Below are 11,620 nucleotides of genomic sequence, written 5' to 3' on the forward strand. Positions count from 1 at the left end.
GGTAATTATAAATTGCTCGCTACAGCTCTCAGCCAGGAGTCATATCGGACATATTTAGGTGGTCAAATCGGGTCCATATATGTAGTCATATCGGACACATTTGGTCACTGCAAAATATTTTGGTCATGTTTACTGATGATGGAGTTGCACATGGGTTGGCTCGTTTCACTTTATTTATGAACTATTGTTTATTGATTTGGGTTTTGTTTGATGTGTATGTATACATCATCCCTTAAAATGTCTCTGGTTTGAATGTCGGTTCAATATTTATATTTATCTAATATTTTGGAAGTATATAGAAATATTAGACCGATATCTAGACCAAAGACATAACAATCAAAGAAAATTCAAATAAGCAAAGTTCAACAAAAGCATTTTAAGGGACAATATAAAACCTAAAATGTATACTTCAAGAACAGATACATACCCCTCACTCCACGAAAGCATCGGATCTTGCACACCGGTTGGAAAATCTACTTGTCCCGACACCAAAAATGAAAGCAAAATAGTCTGACACTTGAGTTAAAAATGGTTAAATTAAGTTTTGAGCTCATGCTAATTCCACAATAAGCTTGTCAAAACTTGGTCCTAAAGATTATGTTTCTCCTTTTCATAAAATAAGAAAAACCTCTTGAATTGAATGTGAAGCTTTGATATAACGATCTTAAAACTCTCCAGCATAAGAACAAACAAATTGGCAAGCAGGGCATGATCAGACACATACATGTCTTTTGCTTGGAATGCAGGATTGCTGCTCATCTTGATCACGTTTTCTTTGGCAAGAACTACGAGGTTTTCTAGCTGATTCCATTGGAAAACACCATCTTTAGATAGTACCTAAAAGCAGAAACAGATTATTATCAAATCAACATAGTCAACTTTTATTTTCTTTATTCATTTCTACACTTGTCGGTCTCTTTATTAGTGTTGTTGCAAATCAATTAATAACTGTTACGTTTGGTGCCACTTAACCCTATATTAGGAGAACATTTTATAAAATAGGCATTATATAAAATTCATTTTAGCATCATATATTTTTATTTGAAAATTACTTGGCATTAGGAGAGATTAAGTTGAAGAGAGCTGTCAGGGAGAGAAATGAGATCAAATTAAAAAAAAAAGTGATGTTAAAATTGATTTTATATAACGATAATTTTATAAATTGTTCTCCTAATATGGGGTAACTGACACCATACGTAACAGTCATGAATTGATTTGTAAAAAAAACTAATAAACATAGTCACATGTGAAGAAATGAATAAAGAAACGAAAAGCTGAGTATGTTAGCTTTGATGAAACAAGGCCCCAAATCACACCGAATTTTATGAATATCAGCTATCATCAGCTTGCACCCTCTGATCTTTACAGGAGATGATAGGGACTCTTCCCTATAAGTACCATGATCAGGCTCTCAACTAGTAGAGGGGCATCCACGTAATATGCATGATAAAATAGTATAGCATATATGCATGACACCAAAGAATAAGAAAAGTGGTAACTTCAACAAATGCATGAATGTGTTCAATCTCACAAAAAAACCAAGTAAAGTTCAAGCTCCATGTCATCCGTTATAGTCGATATATGAGATGGAATTTGTAAATCATATATTTTTGTTTTTCATTTTGGCAAATTTATCTTTGCGAAAAAGCTTCACGCCATGAGAAAATGGAACCCTCCATCGAGCTGGTGTTTCATTTATTTTATTATGAGAGATCAAGACAAACATTAGCTACGTTTTTTATGACTAATATGCCCCCATTAACTATGATGATTTTTTCAATTTAGAAAAACACAAAGATTGTTCAAAAGTAATGCGGATTAAATTAATTAAACACCAACGTATTCATGTGCATTTGTCAACATATACACAAAAAGATGAGAAGATGTGTGATTTAAAGAGTTGTGAGCTCGACATAAGTGACATATATAACCAAGGACGTTATCCAATTTTCAAAATAAACAATTCGAGTTGTATTCCTTTTCTGATTATGTTTAACCTTTTGTGTTCGTACTCTTATGACACTTGTTTTTGTTAGAAAACTCCATCCTATCATAACTTTGGGAAAAATACAAAGAAAAAAGATTTTGTTTAAAAAACAATTCGAATTTCCGATTAATTTAAAAAGAAAAGAAAATGATAAATTCGATTTTACCCATAAGAGTCGGGTCAAAAAAGAGGGAAATGAGCAAGATGAAGATTTAGCGGGAAAATTAAAAGTCGAAACAAGATTGGCGGGAAGATCATTTGCATTCCCAAATCCCAAATATAAATAGCATCAAATCATCTCATGCCCTACTTTCCCTCTCTTTCCTTTCCCAGATAAATTTCTCTCTCCCACGGTTTCAGCGATGTTCTCAAGCAGCCAATTCGATTCCACCTCCGCCTTCTCCGGCGGCGGCTTCATGGCTTCTCAGTCTACTCAGTTCGGTGATTCCACTCCATCTCCGGCCAAGGTAACGCATCTCCTCCACTCTCTCATATGCCTCCCTTAGCCTCTCGAATAACTGCAAAATGAAAAGTATATTGCGTTTGTATTTGTGATAGTTAAATGACGACTTAGGGTTTCGATCTGAGTCAGTGTTTGGTTGCTTGCCCTTCAATTTCCTGGCAACCAAACAAGGGGTTTTATTTCGATATTATTTTTGTTTTATTACTTGTTGAGGAATTGTTGTTTTGACTGTTGTTGCAGAGTCGCGAGACTCACGGGTTGGTTCCTGTGACAGTGAAGCAGATAAGCGAATCCCATCAATCTGGTGATGAAAAGTCAAATTTTGTAATCAGCGGGGCAGATGTTGCTAATGTACTAACTTTTTTTTTTTCGAAAAATCAACATATTTAAGTTTTCTTTTCTTAAAAAGTTGTAATTAAAATTATATGTGGTTGGTTTAGGTATCGGTGGTTGGCATGGTATTTGATAAATCTGAAAGGAACACTGATGTTGGTTTCACTATTGACGATGGAACAGGGCGAATCAAATGCCGAAGATGGTAATGTTTGCATTTTTTTAGTTAGATACAGTTTATGTCATCACATTTTTAACAGTTTGAATAATTTGTTTAGATTATATTGTTTTATGTAATGCACAATTTATAGCAACAGAAGCTAAAAATGTGTTTCAATTATACCTACCACTTTCTTGCACAAGATAGATAGATTGATCAGTAACGATATAAGTTCTGAGTCCACCCTGGTTTCTGATAATGAGTTACTCTATTTTTTGTTCTCTTAATAGGGTGAACGAGAATTTTGACTCAAGAGAAATGCAGGAAATAGAGTAAGTTGCACTCTCTATCATCAGTGAGTTTTGTATTGAAATTTTAAGCCTTATTGTTGACATCAGATATAAAGAGCAACCAACTCATTATGAGGTTCTTATGTATTATTTTCCAATTGATACAGAGATGGAATGTATGTTCGTGTTAATGGACACTTGAAAGTCTTTCAAGGTGTTCGACAAATAGTTGCCTTCTCCGTGAGGTATGGTATAAAAGATGTTCCTTTTAGTTTGAGAAATTTAGATGTCTTGAGATTTTCAGTTGTTTTAATGCCATATGATTCACATTTCTCGTTGTACCTAGCCACTTAGCTTTACCAATGCATCATATAACTAATTCCAATATGTCACTTGAGGTGGGATGATGCAACTAAAACAGGTGCCACGTTATATTCACTCATAATCAACACACAGGTGCACAGTGCACGCACACACAAACACTTTAGTTTTCAATATGGTTGAAACAACACATTGAAATTTGTGTCAATCTTTTAATGTTTTGCTGTTACTGTGATGTAGCTCTAAAGAATTATTATTTACAGAATTTTGGGTTGTGTTGCAGGCCTGTGAAAAACTTTGATGAAGTTACCTTTCACTTCATTGAATGCATACATACCCACTTACAGACATCAAAGTTACAGGTATCAATAATAAATTGAATCGATGAAACAATTACCTTCTTTTACACCTTCATTCACTTGAAGGTGAATTTGGATAGAATGCGTATCTTATGTCTTTTATATTTGTTCATGGTGTATTTACATTCATTAAAGCTGCAAGGAAATTCTGCAACTCAACCTCAGTCTGTGGACTCATCTCTTAGCACTCCTGTGCGGAGTGGGTCAAGTGGATACCAGACAGCCCCATCAAACCAAGTAAGCTATCTAACTTTGAAAATTTTACATTTCAAGCTGTCCTGTTCATGTTTAGCGTGCAATTAATGCTGAATTTTGCAGTTCTCTGGGCAAGTTAGCGTTGATGGGATAAAGGGCTGTGATCAGTTGGTCCTTGACTATCTGCAGCAGCCTTCAAGCATGTGAGTTATCATGAACTTATTTCCTCTGTTTTGGTTTTTGTTAGTTTGCCTTGTTTTGTGTAAGATATGTTGGCAGCGGCTGCCTATATTGAACTCTTGTGTCTGGTTTGCTATTGCAGTGGAAAAGAAAAGGGGATACACAGAGATGAACTTTCCCAGCACCTGAAAGTCCCTGTGGAAAAGATATTGTATTCTCTCTCTCTCTCTCTCTCTCTCTCTCTCTCTCTCTCTCTCTCTCACCACATCCAATTATGCATGCAGGAGTGACTTCTTTTGATTCTTATTCTTGATTTCACATTTCTATTTCAGGGAAGCAATCAGGTCTCTTGAAGAGGAAGGCTTAATATATTCCACGATTGATGAGTTTCACTACAAGTCAGCAGCATATGGCTAAGGGACGGTTGGAAAGGAAAGTAACTTATATGAATGCTGTTATGTATATTTCTCTTTTAATATCTTTTTATGCCCATTTGGATGGGTTTAGTACCAAAGTTCAAACAATTACATTTGTCTTGTTTAATCAAAAGCGCTACTCTTCCAGCCAAAAAATATTCTGGATTGAACATTCAGTATCAAATACTAAATAGTCACAGTAGTTAAATGTCATTTAACTAATTTGTTGTGTTTATTTAAAAACTAAATTGTTAAAATTAAGAGGAAAGATAACACTGCCTGCCTAGCCATTTAATTCGAAGATCCGAGGTTGATGAAGGTTATGTCTGTATTATTTGTCACTCTAATTTTTATTCTTAGGGTAAATTATTCAGATGGTCTTTAAATTTGTACTCAATTTACATTTTGGTTCTTAAATTAAATTATTTGTTCAAATGGTTCACCTACTCTTTATTAATTGGCTCTTTGGTCAAACGGTTACATTTTTTGTTAAATTTGGTCATGTGAGCAGCACATGATACATTTGTGGGGGCAAATAAGACTTTTGACCTATTTATCACCCCTTTATCACTACTTGATCATTTATGTATCATCATTTTATCACATATTTGGGCACATAGGACGGTTATGGATGGTTTTACCCTTACATTTGACGGCAACATTAAAATAATGTAATGGTAGGATCAATGGAGCGATTAAGATAGAGTTGATGGATCATTTGAACGAATAATTTAATTGAAAGACCAAAATATAAATCAGGTATAAGTTTAAGGATCATTTGAGTAATTTACCCTTATTCTTATAATTTCTGGAGTATCAACATCAACTTAGAAAGTTTATAAGGGGTTCCCTTTATAGCCATCAGATGAATCCAAGGGCTGGGGAGAATTGAGATAAATTTTCACAATTGGGTAGGTGGGCAACCCAAACCCGAATTGAATATCCAACACGTCCAAAGTGAAGAAGAAGAGGGAAACCCGTCCGAAAAAGAAGCAGAAGAAGCAAGTTCGAAGTCTGTCCTGAAAAAACTCTCTCTCTCTAAAACCCAGAGGGCTGAGAAACCCAATGAAGGCAACGGCTAACGACAGTTGAAGGCAACGATTGGCCACTCACGTTCTCCAGACCTTGAAAAAGTAGTTATTTTGAGTAGAAGGGGAAAAGTGTGGATTCCAAATCAGTGAAGGGGCGAAGCAGTGGAAGGGGAAGGAGAGAAGCTGGATTCGTTGGAAGTGGTAGGTTCCATTTGTGGAGCAAAGAAACAGAAACCCCCCACACAGACGGCTTGCAATAACCAGCATTTGGTGAGTAATTTATGGAATTTGAGTTTAGGGTTAGAGTAATGGTTTTCCCCAATTTGTACCATAAATTTTGTTAGATTTGGCATCTCTTCGTTGTGCTTCAGTTGCATGTTAATTTTTTCTTGGGTATATGTTAAAAAAAGAATGAAAATCAAGTCAATAACAAGTGAATAACATGTCAATAATGATCTGAATAAGATAATGGTGTTGAATTGGAGGAGGCCCTCAAAACCTTCCACATTTGAAGCAGTGCATAGTGCAGATTATCTCTCTGGGGCTATAATATGTATATATATATATTTTCAAATAAATATGATTTCCTTTGTTACTAAATTTGCCTGAGAAACATGAGAAAAGATAATAATAAACTCATGAATAGAAGTGCAAAGCATTTGATGAGTAATTTATGGAATTTGAGTTTAGGGTTAGAGTGATGGTTTTCCCAAATTTGTACCATCAATGTTGTTGGATTTGGCATCTCTTCTTTGTGCTTGAATTGCATGGTAATTGTTGCTTGGGTATATGTCAAAAAACGAATGAAAATAGATGTCAATAACATGTCAATAACATGTCAGTAATGATATGAATAAGATAATGGTGTTGAATTGGAGGAGGCCCTCAAAAACTTCCACATTTGAAGCAGTGCAGAGTGCAGAGTACCTCTCTGGCACTAGAATTTATACATTTTTTGAAATAAATATTAGTTCATTTGTTACTAAAGTTGCGTATGATAAATGAGAACAGATAATAATAAACTGATGAATAAAAGTGCAAAGCATTTGAAATAAAGGTTGATCTATGACGATTGTGGATGACTGAAGAAAAAGCTAGAAAGAAAGATGAAATCTGACAATTGCTTAGCAAGCAGATAGCAGAGTAGATGCTTTGCTTTGCTTCCTTCCACTATATTTTTTATTTATGTAGTTTGTGTTGTGTATGAAATGACAATAATTGTCATGTGTGTGAAGTGCAGAACTTGCCTAGATTGCACTCACACGAGTATGGATCCATAAATAAAACAGGTGAAATTGTTTGTAATTCACATAAGCATTGCATTAACATGTATTTGCACAAAATGTGTCACATTCCGTTGATGATGTTAAAGCCTGTGATCAGTAATCCCTATGCTCATGTAATTTGTAAAATTTGTAATGTGCCTGGTTGACTAGTTGTGATTGTGCAAATACATGGTAGTATATGTGTTCACGTTATTTGACATTGTATTTGAGGAAATGGGATCCAACGTGGAGCTGGTATGGCCAGAGGCAGAGGCATATTCGTCACGGATGAACAACTGCTCACATGCAAATTCATCTCTAGCTGCAAATTCATCTCTAGCTGCAATTCGAGCGAAGTTGAGTGCGGAACAATTAGAACAATTCAAGACATCATGCTTTGGCCATCTTCTGAATATAGATAAGATTCAGTTTAGCGGGCAGATTGTGCATGGGGCTGTGTTGCGTAGAGTAGCGGGGCAAGGTGTGAAAGACTTGGATGGACTGAGTTTCTTATTAGGGTGTGACGTTGCTCAGTTCACTCGTCAGGATTTCTGTTTGATCACAGGGCTTCGTTTTGGGGAAGTGCCTGAAGTTTCCAGGGGAGAGAGTGATGGAATCAGACTTCGGGAAAGATATTTTATAGACGAAGGAATTACATGCAATGCTTTAGAAGAAGCATTTCTGAGGTGCACAGAGGAAGATGACATCTACAAGCTAGCTCTTGTTTACTTTGCTGAGTTAGTGGTTTTGGGAAGGGACAAACATTTGAACATCAATCTAAATTACCTGACCCTTGTAGAGGACTTGGATGCGTTCAACAGGTATCCGTGGGGTTCGGTGTCCTTTGACAAAACCCAAGACAGTCTATTTTCTGCACCAACAAAGTATGTGAAAAGCTTTGAAAATGAAGAGGGAAGAGGGAAGGGGAAAAAGTAAGGTAACGGGAACAAGCCGGAGAAATGAGAAGGGCAAGAAGGATAAGCATGGTGAAGCGCAAAGGAGTGGCTGGAGTTTTAAAGGTTTCACGTATGCTTTCCAGGTACATGGTAATAATGTTCATGTCAGTTATGTTTTGTTTATCTTTAAAACATAAATAATGACTTTTGTCCTTTGAATTGTGTAGATTTGGGTATATGAATTAATTCCTAGAATGGCGGACCTGAATTACTGCAAGGTTGTTGATCCGACCGCTGTCCCGCGTATTTTTCGATGGAGAACTACTACGTCTGTTCCAGAGATGAGAAAGTTGAACAATTATTTTTTCCAGAGCAAAGAGGTTTGGTTTGCAGCCCTTGGAACTATTGATAAGATTGAATGAATTTATTAAGTAGAATGATTTAATATGACTCTTGTCTATATTCTGAAACAGTCAGTTCAGTTGCGGGCGCTATGTCCGAGTGAAGAGGAAATGAGACAACCATATTGGAGTTGGCCACAGGATCGCCCTGCTGTTGTCTCGGCAGAGTCAATTCCTTCTTCATGTGGTGATCTTGATGAGTTGAACAAGGTGGTAAGCTTGTTGAGGTCCGAGTTGTTTCAAGTAAAGCGGGAAAAAGACGTCCTTCACTTAAAGGTCATACGGATGGAAAAACTGTTGGACCAATGTTTAGGTCCTCAGGTTGAGCAGGAAGTAAGGAGGGACCTAGCTTTACTGAAACAGAGGACGAATCGCTGTGTCGTCTCACATCTATTTAAGGGATATGCTGAAATGGATGACCTACTTCAACAGGATGAAGGGCCAAGTAACAGAAATGAGGGAGAGGAAAAGGAAGATGAAGGGATTGAAGGGGGTGAAGGGCCAAGTAATAGAAATGAGGGAGAGGAAAAGGAAGAGGAGGGGATTGAAGGGGGTGAAGGGCCAAGTAATACAAATGAGGGAGAGGAAAAGGAAGAGGAGGGGGTTGAAGGGGGTGAAGTGCAAGGAAAACCAAGTGAGGTAGAGGAAGGGCAAAGGAAAACAAGTGAAGGAGAGCAAGTGCAAGTAAAAAGTAGCAAAGGAAAAAAAGGCCAAAGACAGAGCAGTGAGGGAGAGGAAGTGAAAAGAACGAGCAGTAAGGTTGGGAAACTGCAAAGGAAAAAAAAGGAGGGCAAGGAAGTGAAAAGACAAAGAAGTGAGGAAAAGGAAGTGCAAAGAAACCAATGTGAGAAAGAAGATAATGAAGTCATGTTGCTTGGGGGTGACATTGGCGAGAGCACGGAGGGGACACATCTTGAGTTTAGTATCGGGGACATTGATTTGGATCAACCCACAGCTGTGCTATCTAAGTTGAACGTCTGGTTGAATCATAAAGGTCAAGCTGTGGCACAAGGGGTCCAATTAAGGAAAAGGAAGAGGATCATTCCGAAGTGGAAGATCATTGAAGGCAGTGAATTGGTTCCAAAAACTGGGGCACAGACAACCGGACTGAAGATGTTAGACCCAATGAAGGCGATTCCCCATGATGATCTGGTGAATTTGCTGAATCTTTGTTGGGAATGGTGCCAGGACCCAAAGTAAGTCCCTTGCAATTATAAGATAGAAGCATGACTGTATATAATTTTTAATATTGGCCATTTTCTAAAACTGTTTTATATTCATAGTTTGGTGATGCAATTTGGAAACGTGGAAGCTGAGATTGAATTCTTGGCTTCCCTCGTGAAAGGTGATGGTTGGCTGAAAGGAGATGTAAGTGTAATTGATTATGCATTTGTTTTAATGTCCATAGATTATGAAATATAACATGCCAAATACATGCAGTTACTAATAATAAAGAAGGAAACACTCCTCTTAGCTTCAATAAACATTCACTATTTGTTCAATAACATGCGAAATATGAGATTATAATAATAAATAAACCTTCAATAAGCATGTCAACCATCAATACATTGTCAATAAACATTCAATATCGGACCAATAAAAACAAATTAATGCTTCATATGATTTTATCGTATTGGCCCTGAATGACGGATTTTATCGTCTTCGTTATTACTTGGTTTTTGAAAGTAAGTGTTGGAACGTTTTTGCGTGTTTTCAAACAAATTAATGCATTTGTTGAAATTCAATGCCAATCCACGTATTTGACGAACAAATATTACAAAATGGGTTTAGGGTCTCGTTCGTGGTGGGTGCAACATGTCTTGTGTGGGAGAACTTTCACAAAGTAGGAGAAACCGTGCAGTTAAATGATCATTAACAGAACAAATAAAATGACAATTGATACAACTAATAAAACTAGTACCAAGTCCTTAATGGACTTCAGCATGTTCAGCACTCTAGCATCATGCGTGTCATCTTGATGTTCTGCTTCAGCGGAGGTTACATCAACCCATTCGAATCCATTGCAACTGGTGGCTCCCTAATTGCAGGCATCATATATGGAAAATAATTATGTCAAAGTTAGACATAGGTGTCTTTTCACCCACATACATATTCTTTAAATTAAAACTTACATAGGAGGTTAGACACTTCCAGAATGGCTTCCCTCGATTTTTTTTCAGATTTTGAAACCCGAAGCACCATTGTAGCTCCACAATAGTGACACCTCTTTGTTTGAGCGGGCGATGAAGAAGAAGACATGTTCAATCTTCTCAGTTGTAACTCTTCTCACTCAGATCTTCTCACTGAAACCTCTTCGGACTCATACCTTCTCACTCATAGTTGTGATTCATACCCCTTCACTCATAACCCTAAACTTGTAACTCAGCTCTCTCTCATCTCTGCCCAAATCGAGTTATATTTATTTTTTTTGGGATAATTTGGTGGGTTGGTCACGATGTCGACACATGTACCGTCAGCATTGTGACATCTCTTAGCCCGAAAAGCAATATAAACTACTTCACTACCAATTATAATTTCTGAAAAATGAGGGGGCAGTGCTTAAAATTTATTATTTTATTTATATTTCATTAAGGCAACTAGTTGGATAAGAATCCGTAATTATTGGTTCCATTTTAATAACATTACTAGGGGTAGTTGGGTGTGGGAAAATGGAAAAGTATATGATGGGACCTTATGTCACTAGTCAGTAATCCATCACATTTGTATCAATGAATTTGATAGTGGGATAATCCCAAATATGGCTATGCAAACAGCGATTTAATTAACTTTTTGACTGTCTGACTCTGTATGCACCGTTATGACGTTTTCCCTTCTTTTGTCTTCAGTTTTAATTCACTTGGGTTCAGTTTCTTTGAAAACGGTCAACTTCGAAATACCCCCCCTGGAAACACCTTTTCAAAACACTATAAATCATCCGCTAAAACAAAACGTGTACCCCAAATATTCTCGTTTTGCACCTCTGCCACTCCTCAAATCGTTCCATTCCAAAAACTGTTCAATGAATTCGAAACACTTCACTACAATCGGAGGAAAGAGAAGGAAGCATGTCCATTTGGATATGCCCCAAGCCTTCATCCCGGAGTCCGCTTGGTTTCAAGTGATGTTATACGTGGCAACCGAATCATCGGAAGATCTCTTCCGTATGGCATCTGTGTGCCCATTGTTCCAAACTTTGGCAAACAGTCCACAAGTGTGGAACACCATTTCAATGGCAAAGTACCCATACCATCCTATCTGGTACCGTGCCAGACCTACGGTCCAGCATTTCTTGGAACAATGCAGGGCTTGCGATAACCCTGAGT

The 11,620-nt window shown here is 37.2% G+C and overlaps 1 protein-coding gene across 1 annotated transcript; it reads left to right on the plus strand.

Annotated features, from left to right (window-relative positions):
* Nucleotides 1-2,204: 2,204 nt before the first annotated feature.
* On the plus strand, nt 2,205-4,812 carry LOC117614609 (replication protein A 32 kDa subunit A). The gene is made up of 10 exons (XM_034343479.1): nt 2,205-2,454; nt 2,691-2,801; nt 2,891-2,988; nt 3,234-3,275; nt 3,401-3,478; nt 3,838-3,916; nt 4,049-4,150; nt 4,232-4,311; nt 4,431-4,499; nt 4,621-4,812. The coding sequence occupies exons 1-10, from the start codon at nt 2,350-2,352 to the stop codon at nt 4,703-4,705; spliced, it is 849 nt and encodes a 282-aa protein (XP_034199370.1). The 5' UTR covers nt 2,205-2,349; the 3' UTR covers nt 4,706-4,812.
* The last annotated feature ends 6,808 nt before the right edge of the window (nt 4,813-11,620 follow it).

This window comes from Prunus dulcis, chromosome 1 (assembly GCF_902201215.1).
Source record: "Prunus dulcis chromosome 1, ALMONDv2, whole genome shotgun sequence".
Classification (NCBI taxonomy): domain Eukaryota; kingdom Viridiplantae; phylum Streptophyta; class Magnoliopsida; order Rosales; family Rosaceae; genus Prunus; species Prunus dulcis.